At 39.3% G+C, this 18,943-nt stretch overlaps 1 protein-coding gene across 2 annotated transcripts in view; it reads right to left on the bottom strand.

Annotated features, from left to right (window-relative positions):
- The window catches only part of ASXL3 (ASXL transcriptional regulator 3), a 160,491-nt gene that overhangs the window by 73,948 nt on the left and 67,600 nt on the right, over window positions 1-18,943 (bottom strand). For both annotated transcript variants that reach the window (XM_074352218.1, XM_045510495.2), the window contains one exon: window positions 4,437-4,558. In XM_074352218.1, coding sequence (XP_074208319.1) covers window positions 4,437-4,558 — 122 coding nt within the window. The remainder of the gene's footprint in view (window positions 1-4,436; window positions 4,559-18,943) is intronic.

Below are 18,943 nucleotides of genomic sequence, written 5' to 3'. Positions count from 1 at the left end.
AACCTAAATAAACAAGCAGATGGCAAGTGTAAATGCAGTGTACTACGAAGGATTGTACCTTCAAGCTGCCCACACATATAATATCCTCATGTGCATAGTACACAGACTACACTGGACTTGCCAAGTTTAATACTTCCATGTACCGTTCAGTATGAAAGAAATGTACTGGCTTACACTTGCAAAGTAAGTTACTTTTTAAAGGAAACCAACACAACAGAGTTAAACCAGTCTGGGAAAGTAAAGGTCATATCACACTTGCATTACAATTCTGGCTTTAAGAGAAAAGCGAGAAATCAAAAGATGCTGAATGAGCGTGCTTTCCTCTAGAGGTGCCTCACCGATATTCTCTTCTAAAAAGAGACAAAAAAAATCTTCAGATGAACATTTTATTTTTTAAACAGGAAGCTTGTCAGATAACTTTGAAAATATGGGACAGTTCTCATTTCTGACCTAATGAAAAATAAAATAAAACCTAAAACTAGAGGCTATTAGGTTAACTTGGAATTTGCATGAACAAGTTAATACCTTCTTTGTTTTGACACAGAAAGAATACTAACAATGTAACTTAAGAACACGCTGGATGCATTAAGTCCTTCACTGAAAACTCTGAAAATATCACATGCTGTGAATGCCGAAATAATTAGAAATACACACATATGTAACAGCTGGCTGTGTCAGGAACCAACAACGTGCATTGTTGTTAGTAGGCTAAATGTCAACGCCCACGTTCAGAAACTGCCATCATGCAAAATAACCTTTGGATTTTCACAGTATTGGTCAAACATATAAAGCTAACGCAAAATACCAGGAATATGCCTGCTCTGCGATATAAAGAGGGAAAAGGATCTGCAACTTTATGAATAAAATCTACCCCCCTAAATAAATAATGAAGTCAAATAAACCAACAGGAACAACACAGAAAGGTCCCCACCATGTTACCTCCCATCCTAACAGACCTTGTTCCTCTCTGATCATTCATTTAATTCTGTTGTTTAAAAACTTCCAAAATTTAATCTTTCTTCATTATCCTTCTGTGAAATCCAAAATGTAATCATTTCACACTTTAGGATCATTACAACTAAAATACCAAGGCAGAAAGAAGACAGGGAACAAGGTAATAATCAGCAATCTGCTAATCCCCAGAGGCTTCTGAATGTGCTTACTGCGAACATCCTGTTCAGAAAAATAACTACTGAAATAACAACGTATTATTCATGCAATTACACCGAACATATGATGTTAACTAATGTTTTGATGATTAGAAAGTTAAAAGGACCCAAATATTAGAAGCAATGGAGATCCACTATGTCAAGAGCCAAAGGGCATTACAGCCTCCATACTGTCCAGCCTATAATTAACTGCAATCCACAGCAGTGCAGAGTAAGACACCACTCTCTGTGGCAACGCGCATGCTTTGGTGGGGAGGTGGGGGCTTCAGAGCTGGGAAATTATGTCTGGCTTACTTTGCATGAGGAATGTTTTAAATTATTTTTCTTCACTATACTTATGCTTATAAAGCTACTGGATTTTGGTTTTGGTTTTTGTTTTTTTCCACCTACTTCTTTCTAAGAATTTACATTGGACAGTGTGTGATTGAACTACGAAAGCCTAATTGACTAAGGATACACTTCTCGTAAAATGATAAAAGCTAATATAACTGAGTGCCCACCTTAAATATGTGCTGATGCTGCACACAGCAGCCTGTGTTAGGAAGTGATGTTCTTAGTGACTATGTTGTTATTGGTTTCCTTGCACCATACAAATAGTCAAAAATGTAGATTTCCTTAGATAGCGTCAAAAATTCATCTTCTCTATTACACAGCATATGCTGAAAAGGATTGTAAGTTAAGAGGGCAGAATCTGAAACTATGACCCTGGGTTCAAATGTCATCTCCAGGACTGACTCAATGGACAATCCTGGACAAGTTTTCTAACTCCTCTTGGCAGCAGCTTCCTCATTTGAAAAATATTTCAAAGGATTACTTTAAAGGATTTGTATGAGGATTAAATGGCACAGTGCCTGTTAAATGCAGAGCGTAATTTCTAGGATTCAGAAAAGTAAATGACAGCTAATGTAATTGTTATTAGGGTCATTTAGCTACCCTACGTTAATGAGATTATGATTTGTGCCTGTATGTGTACACACAAAACATATTCACAACCACAGAACACATGTATATGGATATCTATGGATAAGTACACTTATAAAGAATTCTCCATGGTCATAGCCATTCAACTCTCAAAAAGAAAAGAAAGCTGCAGATTTGCTGAGGCTGCTACAATTTAAAATGCCGCATGTTCAGTCAATTTTTGAAATGCTGTCTGAAGAAATTCAGCAATTACAGGGAATCTGGGCAAAATTCTGCAAGAACAGCTTTTCTTCTAAATGTGTTTCCAATATGAATTTGATTATTAATCAAATATTAGCATACCTGCTATATACTTTGCCATATTGTCTGAGTAACTAATTTGTTACTTGGTTATACAACAGGAAGTTTTAAGAAATTAATAAATAGCTATTTCACATATTAAGAAGCTTTCAGGACAGGTTTCTTAAAAAAAGGCTTAGGTCCTAAGGAAGTGAGCAACATTTTCCATGAACACATGCCTTGCAACAAAACGAAACAAAAATTCCCACTAACTCAAAGTTGTGTAATGTTTTAGTCATCATAAAAAATGTTCAAATGATATGAAACCAAAATGAAGAAAGTAAAAAATAATGAGACATGACAATACAGTGATCTGAATGTTTATCTTTGCATTCGCATATGGGGAGACTTCATAGCGCACACATTTTCTCAATCACTGCTCTTCAGAAGTATGAGTTCCATTTATGATCACATCTGTGTTTCTTAAACAAGCTTGGTTACCAGTATTCAGTGTCGTATCTTTTGTTTCATCCTGGTTGGTTAATTTGTTGCCTACATCCTATTTGCCACCTGAATCAGCCTTGTTCCAGGCTTCTCTACCATCATCCATCTTTTATTTCATCAATTAAAAAAGGATCCCAACACTAAATTCATTTCTGATCTTTGGCATCTAAAGCATTTCACAAGAGCGATGATACAAATGGCAAGTTTAGCCAAGAGTATTTGACCTACAAATGGTGAAACAGTTACTACCTTAAATATAATATTAATGAACGGAAATGCTGCATTTTCAGTAATTAATACAGAGTAAAAAAGTAACATAATTCAGTACAAAAATGTTAAGTTTCTTTCCTAAGTTTCTTTGTTTGAAATAGAGGAGTAGGTGGAGACATTCTAAATTTAGGAGGCTGGATGTGAGTATTAAGTAGCTTTACAGGTTGGTGAGACTTTAAAAAACTTTTTAACTGTATTAAAAACATGGTGTCTTTTTCTTTGTTATATGTATATAACACTAGACTGACACCTCTATTCCTAGACTTGGTAAAGGTCACCAAGGGGTAAAGCAGAGGGGGTTGTCACAGAAGAATAAAGATTAAAAAATATGAGGAAAGCAGTTAAACAAGGAAAAACCCTGAATTCAGGGTTAAATACGTGAGCTTTCCATTTATTGGCATTATTACTATCACAACCATGCAGTGTCCCCATCCAGTGAGAGCATCTCTTCCTTTTCTTCCCTGCACGTCCAGCACTTGCCAGCATGGAAGCAGCAGCTAACACTTACTGAGGGATTATTATGGGCCAGACATCCACTCTACCACGTGCTTTCAGTGTATCACCTTAATTCTCATACCATTTCCATGTGAAAGGCACTATTCATTTCCCACATCTTCTAGAGAAGGAGTTGTAAGATTCAGAGAAGAAAAGTGGGTTACCCAGAGTCACACAGTGAGTAGCAAGAACTGAAACCAGTGTGTGGTAGAGACCAGAAAACATCATAACCACTGCTTCCCACCGCCATCTCTGGACACGGGCACACAAGCTAGGACTGCTTACGTCATATCGGGACGACACTGCAAAGTTAACCTCCACTCAGCCCCAAACACATTAATGGATAGTCTAGAAATAAGTAAGCCATGATTACTATTTTTCTTATTTTTAACAATGCATTTCAGTAACAAGAAAGAAATTATGTCTTTTTAAACATCAACTATCAGATAAACATGAGGCCACAGAGACACTATTTTCAAAATAAGCAATGCATGTATGAGCCCAATAATGTTATAATGTTTACTATAAATCACACATGCAAAGAGTCTTAATGTAAGTTTTATTTATTTCCAACCACATTTTCCCTTTTATTCTACATCAAAGTTCTCATCCAAGCCTCTCCTAGTTTTTAGCATAGATTAAAATCAGTGTCCTGAATATTAGGGGAGTGGCTGAATCGAGGACATCTCTGTTTCTCTCTGATTGCTATGTTCTTATTTATTTTACTTTCCCTGCATAACATCTGTTATCTTAAGTAGGTAGAATTGTAGGACGAAGAAGAAATGCCAGCTACCTTACCTGTTTGAGAGCCTTTTTGGTGTGTTGCTGAAAGGAAGACACTAACTTGCTTTGCACCGCTGTGTTAGTAAGGCTTGAATCTCGAGTGGAAGATGCTTCATCAGTTACCTGCTTCGCACAAACTAGAAACAGAGAGATAACGATATTACTAATTTGAATTCCCTTTTTTATAACCACTGTAATTAACTCACTTGGAGCTTTTCTCCAATTGAAAACGGATACCTAAAATAAAGCAAAATAGCACAGCAAAAAAAAAAAAAAAGAGTATTTAGATTTGAAAGAAGGGATCATTTAATAACGGTGTGGCCACGGTTACATTTAACCTCTCTAAGCCTCCATTCCCTTACCCACTAATTGATGGTAATTTCTATGTCACAGGGTTATTGTATGGACATTAAAAAAAAAAAAACCACAAGATCCGTCTAAAGAGTTAGGAGTCAGTAGTTAGCTTTCTGAAGCTGAACAGGGAGACTGGGCAACGCGCAGCACTCTGAAGAGACAATCCACGTTAATGAAATTGTTTTCAATCTACCAACCTCAGAGGTATTCTGATTTTTCTATTTAACAGCCCTCCTTCCATAGCGTCTATGGCCTACTGGAGCATGTTTATCCTCTCCTGTGGGCCAAGGCACACGGCACGGGAAGGGAAAATGAAATCTGAGAGGCTAGGTGTCAATTTAAGACAATTACGTTCAAGAAAATCATGTCCTCTGCAGATAACCATGTAATCTGCCCATTTTTACCAGAGTCAAGCTCTCCAGCTGCCTCGTCTATGAAAGTCAAGAGCCTCCAGTAACTTTCTGCTCTATGAGACCTGGAGCTTGAATGTGTCTTCCAAACATCCCACCTGAGAGATTAGGTTCACCCCAGGAGTGGCTCTGGCTGCGATGCAGACGCAGCCCCTTTCTGTGCACGCGAGGGGAGAAGTTACTCAGATAATCGAAGTGAGGAAGCACTAAATTAGTGGCAGAACGGAGGCATATGTCAGAGGCAGGAGGAGAGAGGAAGTTAGGTGGAAGAAAACAACTTGAGAACATATTTAAAAGCTCAAAATAAGACTTCTTAAGGGCACCAGGGTTAACGCTAATCCAAGAAAATTTTCCAAGGAACAGTAACTCGGGAGGATTCTGACCTGAGTTTTTAAGGAAGGTGGAGGAGTGAAAAATTATTCTAGTCAAAAATGGAAACATATGCACGTGGCAGTGTTGAGAGCACTCAAGCTGCTTTAGATAGACTCAAGCTCATACTGCCTAGAAGTGAAAATGTGGTCCATGAAAGAATCTTTGGAGAAGAGTTAATCAAGTTTTGTTTTAATAACAGAAAGTAATCAGGAAGCCAAAATGAACAAATTTTGGAAGATAAAACAATTGTTAGATATTAATGCCAGGCACTAGGCAAATGTGGTCTCATTTCATCCTCACAGCTTCCTTGTGAGATGGAAACATACCATCTCCATCCTGGAGAAAGAAAACTAGAGCTCAGAAAGGGTGAATCACTTGCCCATGGTCACACAGCCACAGAAACAGCAGAGCTGGGGTCCAAGGTCAGGCCCATAATTTTCCACTTAAAATATCTGGCCTTAAAGCCAAGAGCTGATGCATAAAATGTAATGTCTAAAGAAGTTTTAATCTGGTTGTGTCACACTGGAGGTACTGAAACAGGAAGTTAATAAGGGCACAGAGAACAAGGCATTAAGCCCCAACGTGAAAAAACTGAGAGTGATTGGCCCAGGAAACACTAAGGCTGAAGTAGTGAAAGGATTTGCCCACGGATATAGTGAAAGAAGTCCTTGAATTAAAGATCAGGTAATTTTTTTCTATTTGAAACAGTATGATATTTTCCCCAAAACAGTCTAAATGTTCAGAAACATTTCATAACACTGTGGGGCACTAGGGTTTCTCTCCTTGACATCATCACTAGAGTCACATGTAACACTTCACCAAAGCTTACTTATCAAGAAATGTTAGAAATAACCATCAGTTTATATTCTAAAGAGAAATTTATTTTTATACTGGTTACATGGATGCTCTTTACAATGTCCTGAAGTTGCTATGAAGTGGGGGAGCTGAGAGGAAGGTGGTGGAGAGGATACACGATCCCAACGGAACAGACCTAACTGGCTGTAACGCAAGCCCCGCCAGAAGTGAAGTGTGCATTAGCAAATATGTCTTACTTTCACATTCTTAGAGTAGCATTTCCACCTAGAAAAGTAAAAACTTAACGGTAGTTAAAAAGGATAGCCAAACATAGTGACACAGATTTTAGAGAATTTGAGGGAAATATGAGAATGCTTCTGCCTGCTGGACATCTAGACAAATTTACCAACTTTCTTAGGAAATGATTTTATTCATAAGTATGTCAAAGGTAAACTTCAAAGCAGCAGGATCAAAAAACAACAAACACTAAATCAGTGCAGATGCATTCAAAGTCTTGTGTCCCTTGTTTTCTGACTGCTACGACAAGCAGTATGCAGTCAGCTGTCACTTCCCGAGGGCAGCAGACACCTAAATCCCAACTTGCTCTCTTTCTTTCTGATCTAGGAAACCACAGGGCATTGTCATACCTCTCTCAGTACCAGCATATACATGCAGTCTGGTTCTAATCAAACTCACTACTGCACTGTGTTAATATGGTGATTCACATATATTTACATGCAGTGTTTCCAGAAGAAAGACTCTATTCAATTTAAACCTGAGCATTTCAGTTGGAGGGCAGGGCAATGAAACTGAAACAGCATCAGAGGAATACTATGAAGCTTTTTCTCGAGATGATTTATTTTCCTTTAACTCAACTCCGTTTTCTTTGTCTTACATTCCATCCTAGACCCAAGTGAAGCATCATGAGAATTCCTTTAACACACAGTCATTTTCCTCCCCGATTCCTCTTTCTGAACTTGGTTGTATTTCTCTGGGTCAAACCATTCTTCCCCAATGATTTATTTCTGATAAAACAATGATAGAATCTTAAAGAAAGTAAATGTAATAGAAAATAAAATCTATAAGTGATGTTCCTTTGCTTTAAAAAGCTTATTTTTAATGGGAAAAAAATCAAGAATAAAAATGAGTGAGACACAATGTAACGCATCCAAAGGCTCCACATAGTGTGCCTGTGTGTGTGTGTGTGTGTGTGTGTACTGACAATACAGACCTTAAACATGGGCACATTAGTGAACTTATTCATTCTTTTACCACATATCTGATGAGAGAGGCTGAATCTGAAAGCACTCCCTGCAGAGTTGGAGCAGGAGTCGAACACGTTCCTGCAGATTCCTACTCTGACCAAACACACAGTTCTCACTTTTACTTACCCTTGCCGCTTTCTTAACAGATGTGATAAATACATAATATAGGGCTTATTTTAAACAGTTGCCTGAATATTTATCTAAGGGGCTGAGCTTGGCCTCTGAAATACAAGCCAAAGAAAAATTCATGTTAAAGAAAGGATCAGGGGAAATCTCCTATATGTGGAATTACAACAGCAGCCAGGAAACTGAAGAATTAGGACAGCTGTTTTATCCAATAAATATCTAACACTGACATGCAGCTTAGAAACTTATATCTTCTTGGCATTCAGAACAGAATAGGAGCTTTCCTTTTTTTCTAACTGTGCACTGGCACCATCACAAAACGAATGCCAGGATTTGATACCTGGAAACCCCGTAAGACTGCCTGCCCTTTTCGTAGCTGGACAAACGGAAGACGGGAAAACATTTTTTAAAAGGTATAGAAACATTATTCCTGTCTACGTTTTGCTTGCCTGCCCAGACTAGGCAAGCCCAAAACATAGTTTAAAGCTAATCTGCTAGTTTCAAATTCAAGCAGTTAATGGGATTTTCAGTATCTGTTGCTCATGTGCCTCTACTCTCATTCACACTCACATTCCCAAACTCCTCCCCCAAAATGTTCTATGTAGAAGGCTTGGGACCAAAGGGAGATGGAGGACGACTAGTACTCATGAGACAGCCCTGAAACTGGTGAACTAGAGAAACTGGTGCCTGTGTTCCAGCAAGACAGGATTTCAGTCTCTTTTCTCAGAGTCTCCGAGCTGTCCCTCTCTCTCTTCTTTTTCATTCACTATTCAACTGGAAAATGCGGTCAAACTGGAAAACATGGGTTAGAGCTCATTTTTTTAAAGTTGAGTGCAAAGGAGGAGGTACGGGTGATACCCCTCCCAGTCTAAGTACTGGACCACTGTCAGGTGTGCAAGTGGGCTTTGCTCTTTAACCCAAGACACAGGCGAGAAAGCACAGTGAACTCTTGACTCCGACTTTATTTCTAGTCTCACATCTTGGTTGCCTCCTCAACTCCCCCTGTCTCTCATCCAGCCAGTCGAGACCCCCTGGCACTTCCTGAACACACAGACTTGCTGTGTTTGCTGTACCTGCTCTGATCATCCCTCTTCCATCCCCTCTGCCTGGCAAACTCATCCTGACAGCCCAAACTCAAACAGCTTCCCCAGAGCTTTCCTGACTACCCAAGCCTCCGAGGTAGACTCACTTCTCCCTACCCATGCTTCCTGGGAACTTAGTATGAACTCATGACAATTCCTGCCATACTGGTGCCTGTGTCTGCCTTACCACCCATGGGCCTGCCAACTCAGGGGCTTACTTATGTGTAAAGACAGGCCTACAGCAGCAGATCCATAAACGTTTATTAAACTAAATCATCAAATTGGATTTCCATTGAATTTTATCTAAAATATCTATTTTTAAAGTTAACCTTCAATGATTGCTTTTAATAAGAACTCATGGAAGGGGAGGTCAGCAAAGTATAGATTTTTTATTGTGCAAAAGCATATAGAAAAGATAATTTTTTTAAATTTGAAAATAAAAGGTTTATTAAATTTTTAAAAATATCCTAAAGTCAATGAGGGAAAATATGAAAACTAAACTACAAAGCATCCTATGCAAGTCAGTGGGAAGTTGTATGACCTGCCACTAAATGTAAATTAAATTTCCTTCTGCTATCCTTACTCACTGCCTTATTTTAAGAGAAAAGTCACAGTCTGGAGGTTTTGCATAGTGAAATAAAAATAAGTATACATTAAAAGTCAAAATTAGAAATCACAATGCTTACTTGAAATGGCAGGAGCTATGTGGGGGCAGGGCCACAAAACAGCCCAAGATCTGGGCAAAAGATAGTCACTACAACAAAAGGTCTTAATCGTTATATGTACCACTAAGCCACACACCAAGTAACTGGCTATCTGAGGTAACTAGGGCTCGAAGGGCCAGTGAAGGCAGGGTACGGAGTATCCTCTGGTCAATTTCATTCTACGTGTTCTCCCTCTGACTACTCTTTCAGTTTTCGGAACAATCAAACTAGATGCTTCCAAATCAAAACAGTTTTCTACTGAAATGCTCCTGACGTACACTATAGGCTTAATATAGTTTTTCTGAATAAAAAAATTTAAATCAAAGAGCACACAGTATATTAAGGGTAACATTGTGGCACACTGCTAGAATTTAATCACATTTTAAAAGTGGGCTGAGTCTTAGGGGAGTTTATTTGCTTATTTGTTAATCATTCATTCAATTGCAAAACTTTTATTAAGCATCTCATGCCAAGGACTATATAAAATGCTGGGGAGGGGGGACCATGTTATGACTAAGACCCAAAAACTGACTTTGAGACCATAAAGATTCTTAAGAATATTTGTTTTCAAAGAACAATGGCATAGACTATTAATTCTGCCTGAGAAAAAAACAAGTCTATGAAAACCTAGTGGTGATAATTAAAATTTGTTTTAAAAGATCAACAAGCAGGTAATTCAAAAGTATCTCCAGATTGGCAAATAATCAAAAAAACTGATGTTCGGATTGTAATATGTTTTACGTATCATGCTTATATTTGAAATTGTGCATATGAGACATTCTGGATATATACAGCAGCAAAATGTATGCCAAAAACTGTTAAAAATGACTTAACGACAACCAGACAAACCCATCTGGCCCCAGCTAAATCTTTCCAGGACTCCATTTCTTTCAGAGAAAAGACAATTCCTTAATCCTTTTTGGATCCAGACTAAGGAGACCCACCTCTCTCAAAGCATTCCTTATTCTAAGATGGTACAGGTATCTAGATTGAAACAATTTTCCTTGTTGCACTGAAAGCAGACATTCAAAAAAATATCAGAGGTAAACAGTTAAATAGAGAAATAATAGCAACAAAATAATGGAAACAGCAACTTTCCCCTAAGAAACTATCGAGGGAGATAGTATCTCAACATTTTAAGTATTGATATTAGATAATATTTGAACAATGTCCTCTATGAATAAAATATACCTACTATAACTCAAATTTTTACTATATTTTATAACCTGCTCCATTAGCCAATGAGGTCCTCTTCTTACTCAGAGGCGGTCTGCAGAAAAGAGAGTGAAATACACAGGAGGAACAGCGAGTCAGATGATAAAGGCACCTGCAGTTGTGTTATCAGTGAGAACACGCTCCACCAGATGTAATCATGAGGATACCTTGATGGTTTGGGTGGCTGAAACGATCGGCTACAAATGATGCTCATCTGATATCACAGAACTGGATATATGGCGATTTCATTACAATGTCCACAAATGGTTTGCAAACACTGGTCTACACTGGACAGGACACTGAATCTCCACAGGTAACTAGGAGGGACAGTTCACACGCTGAAGGTAAAGCTATAGGAATCCCTCCTAATAAACACTCAATTTATTACCAGAGCAATTTACTTCCACTAGTATCTCTGGATATCTATAAAAGCATCCCTTTAAACTCAGACGAGAAAGGAGAAACTCAAACCATAAATAGGACTATTTAATAGGAAAAGCACATTCTACAGGTACCAGCCTTTAACCACCTAATCCTTCCTCCCACAGATCCATTACAGACCCCTCTCTCAGAATTATGGGCAGTAAGAACACAATAAGCTGCTGGGTTGGGGGGGGGTGCATTAGAAGCTCTTTCTTTTCTACTGCACAACCCTAGTGTCTTCTCCGCTGCATCAGGTTCCTGAAACAACTACACAGAAATGCAACAACCCACCTAGAACATGGGAAAGAGAAAACAGCAGGCAGGAAGAATATGAGTACAAGGCCCATACAGGTCAAGGGCAAGTGCTTCACTCATGGGCATCACTACTAATTACTTCATAATTCAACATATAACAGGTAACTCCAGTGTACAACAAAGGGAGTTGGAGAAGGTATTCAGATGGTTAACTGTTTGGGAAATGGTTATACACCATCACTGTACAGAAAAAAGAAAGAATGGATCATTGGGCATCAATGAAAAAAGGTACTTCGTGTTTCTAAGACCATGGATGCTTTGTTCCTCTACACCAACCACAAACTATATCACTCAAACAGAAATTTGACTAGTCAAGATGAGTAATTGGGGGAATACCTTTAATTTTGGTTACACTTGAGAGGGAGTTTGCTTTTATTATGAGATCATACTCTCTTTCCAATCTTTATCTCTATATTATGAAATAGTTCTCTCTCAGCACAAGAAAAGAGGAGGAAAGTACACTTAAATGGGTCACTTTATCTGCACTTAAAAAGCAAACTTTTTTTTCCCCTCCTTGACTGTGGGCTGTTAAAATTGACCAAAATCCATTTATACAAGAACAAAGTTCATAGTTCAAGGGGAAATATGTAAGAAAAAGAGGTCCCTCGTGGGTAGAAGAAGTGGAAAATAATATCTATAAGTAATGTTTGAAAGAGCTGGGATAAGTCATTCGGAGAAGATGAAGGAGGTGGTATCTAGATGACGTCCAGCTGTTCTCCATCATCAGAGGGGAAAAAAGAGAAAATTGGTTTAATTAAAAGCTCAAGAGATTTCAGCATAAGGAAAGAATTCTTGAATGTACAGGTTATCAAAAACACAGAGAGACAGATACAAAGGAGGCTGTAAAGGGCATTCACCATTAGAATAATGTCTACTTTAATTGACTGTTTAACTTATCATGGACTGTGAAAGCTGTGGGCTGGGATGAAAGACAAGAGAATGAGTAAGAGTGGGCAGAGGAAGTTTTATATCCTGCCGATGGTCATTGCTGACTGTGAAGAGTATTCTCTTTCCTCTGTATTTCCTTCCATGTGTAACTAAAACAACATCATTTTCACATACTTAAGTTTCCCTGGGCCACCAATGTGGAACAGGTGTCTCTGTGAGCTAACAAAGCTGTGAAGGAAAACGCAGATGTCGGATAGAAGACAAATTAGCTTAACCTCAGAAAATCAGAGGGCCTGATACAGCCACTGAAAGAACTCCCCTCCCTCCTGCAAGGTTCTCAGGAATGGTTGTCAGGTGGAAATTGATCGTAAACACAGAGAAGACTCATGTGTCATCCTGTGTAAAACCGCACCGGATCCGTCACAGACAAGCTACCAAACAGCCTCCAGCAAGACCAGACCGATAACGCTACGAGCAGAGACACACCAAGTAGTTTGGCGACATCTTCAAAAGTTACTCAAATGCTCCCCTCGCAGCCTCACAGTCCCCTTGTTTTCCTTTCCCTCCCTTTGTATAAAATTGCCACTGATAAACTGTCAGTGTGAATTCTCCCCGAGGGCACCGAAACCTCACTTCCTCCGGGAAGCTCCTCATCTGCGTGTAATTGATGTCTCAACAGAGATCCTATCCACACACTTGAGCCCATCTTAAAGCACTTTTCACTTCTGAAAAAAGACCCCTTAAACTGTGGCCTCTGAGCCAATGCAAACAAAGAGTGAGCTGAATAATGTTTCATTAAGTTCACACGACTCTGCCAAGAATCATACAATCAGAAACCCACTTATAAAACTGGCCATGAGGAATAATGAAAAAGGACCACATAAAATTCTTCGAACATTGGAACCATTATTTACCCTGGGATCTGAGGACTAAAGCATAGGATATATGTTCTCTATAATCTTTTTCCCTAAATAGAGACTTGTAGAATGCTAATTCTCCAGCTAGAGTGCTGCTTCCTCCCTGAAAGCCATTAGGGTTAATAACAAGCAGAACCCTTTTTTGATCTCTATGGATGAAAATTGTACATTCTCCAGTTTCCTCATTTCAAAAGATGAAGTAGGATGGGTGCTTTTGATTTTAAACATGAAATACATCAGAGCCACAAAAATAGAAGCCCATTTTTTTCTCTTGTTAATAACAGTCTATAAACAGAAGATGAAGATGATCTACTGATGGTATCATTTCCTATAAAATACAAATGGGTCGAACAGTTAGCAACAAACTGTAAGTCCTCTTAGCATGTGCGAGCAAACTCATGATACACCAATGTATTACGTTCAGAAAACAACTCAGACACAAACATAACCATAAATCTCTGACTAAAATAGCCCATAAAATTCTAAATATTTTCTTTGGGTGACACAGATCTATACTTATATTAGCATAAACAGTCACGGGTTGTCAACGAAGACATATCAAGTGTTCACCTAAATCACTCTTTAATCTTAGAGCTAAGTTTGTAAAATCTTAAGAGTTTACTTTCTCAAGTCTCTATGTATAATTCTTATTAACTTGAAAAACTGTTTAGAAGTCAAAGAACATAATGCATAACTATAGCTTTGTGTCTTATAAATTCTATAACCGATAATTATCACTTTTCCCTCATCCTAAAATTTTTCAACAGAACTTGGCGAAGCATCTCTCATTAAAAAAAAAAATATATCTGTTTTGCTGGGCAACTGATTACAAGAAGAGGACGAAAGCGTTGCTGTCACTATCTTAACTCCACCTAAAGACTCAAATGTTACTGACTGGAATCATGCTGCAAGATTTCTTTCTGGTTACCAGTTTTCGTAAAGTGCTTTCTTTTCAAAGACTTTTCCAGGTTCCCCCTTAAGTGATACAGCAAGTGTTGGTTAATTTTTGTTACTCTGAAATAACTCTATGGTAGCAGAGGCTTATTCTTTGGTTTGCCACAAAAATAGCTTACCGATTGATAGTTATTATTCACCTCAATACTTTCCACTCTTTCATCCCAAAGGAGGAATGGGAAAAGAAGAAGGGAACAAAGATTTAAAAACCAGATGGTGGGACCCTCCCCATTCCTCCTCCTCTCCCCCTGCCCTTTCGCCCATGTCCCCACAACCCCACCCGTCCCTACCTTCTCTCTATAGTTATATTTTCAAAGTATATTTGTACAGCTGTAAGAAGTGTGGAAATTATATCCATTCTAACTCTGGTTCAAATACGTATTAGAAATAGAGTCAGCAAGGAAATCACCTAAACCAGTTCAGTTTCATGGAATTTATTATCGATTTGTAAGAAATCATGTGGTAGCCCATTCCTTCATTTGGATAAGCCAGCGGTTCCTCTTTGCCAAATGCTCGAGGTTATAATGAGAACAGGGTTAGACGAATGTTGGAAAACCAAACTGCATCAATGACTCCTGGTGAAAGTGTTCCCTACGGTCCCAGGCAGAGTCACAGAGTGGTTAGAGCCTGGCTTTTGGTGTTACTCACATTTACCTGGGCTTGCCTCTCGGATGAAATGTTTAACATCTAAGTCTGTTTCCTCACTGATTAAAAAAATTAAAAATAGAAAAATTAAATAAGATAAAATAACAGGGCCCAGGAAGACTATCTCAGAAATGTTGTGAGGATTAAACGATATACATGTAAACAGCTTACAAAGGCTGGGCATTGTAAACACTCAATGTATTTTCAGTATCTAGGTTTGAAAATGTTTCCTAAGGCTAGGTTAATGGGCTATACACAGAAGTAGATGGTATTTACGTGGATAGGAAATATACTTGTCCTACCAGAAGCAATTGTGGTTTGCAATAAGACGTAAAAGTGGGCAAGTCAAGGAATACTCAAGGAAATAAGCTATTTACTATTCTTTCAGTGATTCCTCAAAGCAATTTCCCTAATACAACTTCAAAGCAGAGGCCAGGAAATCTAGTTCTGGTCACATTAGCTGGAGACGTGTGGGTATGTGTTATTCAGCGAAGCACTTACTCACATGTCAAATTAGGGGAGTTTGCTTATCCCTGCTTTGGTTTAATTATTGGCTAAGTGCTCTCGCCCCGTCCCCGACCCCTTTCCAGCCACTGAAATCCTCCCACTCTTTCCTCTGAAATTCTGGATTAGTCATTAGCAGAAAATCTCCTACAACCTCTATCTCTTCTCTGAACACTCCTTTCTCATCTTGATCTACAAAACCTGGCTCTCTCCTGTGGACACTGTTCCCCTGGAACACTCTCTGGGAGCAGCCTGTTTCTTTTCCACACATCTTGTACCACTGGGCCTGGAAATGGGACAGGTGACCTCTCTTCTCCCTCCCTGTTGCCCCCAGCACTGCATCTTAGGTCAACCGACCATAGTACCAGCTCTGCCTCCTCACCGCAATGATCTACCAGTTTCCGGGTTACTCCTTCTCATTTTTGGAAGATTTTGGCTCCTAAATGTCACACACCTTTTCAATGCTAGTTCTATCACAGCTGTCTGTTTCAACAGCCACACAGGTGACTCTCTTAATATTTCATGGCAGGGCCACCACCAGCCTTTACAACATCTTTGTGCAAATAAGAAAAGGCAACTTTTTCTCCAGGTGGATCCTGCTCCATCCCAGGACACTAAGCTGGACAAAGGAAGGGCTGCTGACTTTCAGCCACTGATGGCTACCTCAGCCGGGCCACTGTGCAGACAGCCTTTAACCTAGCCTCCTTCCTGCCTCTCATCTCAGATGTGCATCCCATAATATCACCCTAAACTCAATTTCACGCATTCCATTCTCACATCACCTATCCTAACTCATTTTCTCTAGGACACCAGATCAAACAGTCTTCCCCTCTGAGGAGACCTCCACATGTCTTCCTTCAATTGTGTCTTCCCTCACCTCCACAACCAGCTTTATTCCATGGAGACAGATCTTAACACTCCAGTCCAGGCACCCTCAACTCCTGTGGCCCTCTCTGGCTCCATCATTCACACCCGGCAAAGTCCCAACTCTGGTCAAATCCAACTGTGTACCAACTCCACACTCCTACTGTGGTCATGATCAGGACTGGAGAAAAATGAAGAAACCACACTGGCTGATCTCAGAGTTACAACTAACACCTTAGGAGTGTCCTTAATGCTGTCAGACCCTAAACAAACATTTTCTATCTTCTACTTCCCCATCTTCACCCTTGGCTGATGAACTTCTTTCCTGTTTCACTGAGAAAGATGGAGCAGTGAGAAATGAACTTCCACAGCCCCTCCCACACGTACTCACCTACCTTCATTTCTATCCAAGTACCTTGATTTTCCCTACTACTTCCTTACAGCATCTCCATCCTCCTAAACAGGGCCAATCTCTTCATCTGTTTCATAGATCTCACTCCCTCTCATCTAATCAAGCACATGGCAACAGGACACCCTCCTCCTCATCAAATTCTCCTCCTCAACTAGACTTTTCCCATCAGTATATGATTATTCTAATATTTATCTCTTATATTAAAAAAAGCTTTCCTTTATTCCACTTTCTCTTCTAGTCATTTTCTTATTTCATTCCTTCCCTTTACCCCCAAAATCCTTAAAAGACTTGTCTACACTTGGGATCTCTCAATTTCTGACCTCCTATTCTTTTGAACACACTCCATTCATGTGTATGGTCTCAACTATTTGACAAAAACAGTCATTGTCAAGTTAATCCATAAACTTGCAACGCTAAATCCAATGGTTTTTTCCTTAGTCTTCACTATAATTTGTCTCACCAAAAGCATTTGACATATTTGAGTCACTTCCTCCCCAGGAACACTTTCATTACTTGGATCCCAGCGCAGAGAACATGTTCCCCTGTCCACTTATCCTCAGTCTCATTTGCTGGTTCCATAATTTCACCTACCTCTTAAAATTGTAAGTTCCCCTGAGCTCAGTCTTTGGGCTTTTCTATTTGCTATCAGTTCCTTGGTGATCTCATCCAGTTTCTTTTCTTTAAATATCATCTATAAAACTGACCACTCCAGCAAAGCCTTTCCCATGAATTTAATAAGATCCATAAGTCCAATTATTGAACACATTCACTTGGATGTTGAAAATGAATCTCATGTTTAATATATCCAAAACTGAGCTCCTCGTCAACAATCCCCATCCTTTTGCAGATTTTCTGTTTAAGTTAAAGAAAATACTATTCTTTTATTTGCTGACAATCAAACTTTGGGGATATCTCCAACTCTCCTCTTCATTTTATAACTACACTAATTTCAGCAGCTCCTGTTGGGTCTACCTTCGTATATACACCCAGAATCCAATCACCTTTCGTCACATCCACTGCTACCTCTGTTCTCCAAACCACCATCACCTCTTACCTAGAATATACCAATATCTTTCTAACTGGTCTCCCTGCTTTTGTCCTTGTTCCCTTATATACAGTTTTTTGTACTTAGTGATCCGGCTAAACCTTCAGTGAGATCACTGTCTTTCTAGCTCAAAACCCTGCAATGGTTTAACATCTCACTCAAAACAAAAGCCTGTATCAAGGCACTACACAAGCTGGCCCCATAATTTCTCTGACATCATATCTTACCATCTTCTCCCTTCCTCACTCTGGCCTCCAACCACACTGGCCTCAAGATGTTTCTGGAACTTCCCAGGTACTCTCCTGCCTCAAGGCCTTTGGAATTGCTACTACTTCTACAAAGAACTCTCTTCCATCAAATACCTGCCCCCTCGGGTCTTTTCTCAAACATACCCCTCTCTCTCACTCTTATCTCCTTACTTAATTTATTTTGCCCCATATCACTTGTCAACATGGAATAAGCTGTAAAGTTTACATATTTATTTTGCTTTTTGTCTGTCTCTCTACCAAAATAAAATCCATTAGAGGTCTCTTTTTGCTCTTGTTTTTCACTGCTGTAACTACAGTGTTGAGAACAGTACTTGTTGGCACGTAGTAGAAACTCAATATACACGCTGATGTACATTAATGGGGGGTGATAGAACACACAAGAGCTCACGCAAGCAGGCAGCACAAAAAGAGGAGAAGAGGGTGCCCCATTCACCAGCCCCTCCAGGAAGCCAGAAATTGCCATGCGTCTCTGCTTTGTTCTCTAACCACAAGAACCTGCCAAAGTTCACAGCATCACCACAACAATGGTGAGGGGTTGAGCTGAGTTTTCAAAAGGTATAGGAATAAGGACATCAAATTAAATGAAAGTTGGTTGAAAAAAAAAGTCTACAAAGCCAACTTCAGCTATTTTACTGAGACAAGAATCTGTGTTTCCTACATTAATTCACCACCTCTGCTGCAGGTCAGAAAGCACTGGAGCAGAATCAGTCTCTTGGGGACTATCAGAAAGCACACCAGTTTAGAGGGCAGGAGTGGCCAGTCAGAATACAAAGGGACTCCTATGACCATTAATAAAATGAATGGCTTTGGGCTATTACTGAAATACGATATTTCTGCAAGGATCCTTTAAGGTCTGTTTGTTTAAAGATAATTTACTGATTTCTATGAGTCCACCAACAGAGACTTTAATGACACAGCCTTCCTCCCAAATCATGATCTGGGTCCACTTGTGGGACCAGTGAG

The sequence above is a fragment of the Camelus bactrianus genome, chromosome 24 (genome assembly GCF_048773025.1).
Source record: "Camelus bactrianus isolate YW-2024 breed Bactrian camel chromosome 24, ASM4877302v1, whole genome shotgun sequence".
In the NCBI taxonomy this organism is placed as follows: Eukaryota; Metazoa; Chordata; class Mammalia; order Artiodactyla; family Camelidae; genus Camelus; species Camelus bactrianus.
The sequence above is the reverse complement of the archived record's forward strand: the minus strand, read 5'-3'. Positions and strand labels throughout refer to the sequence as shown.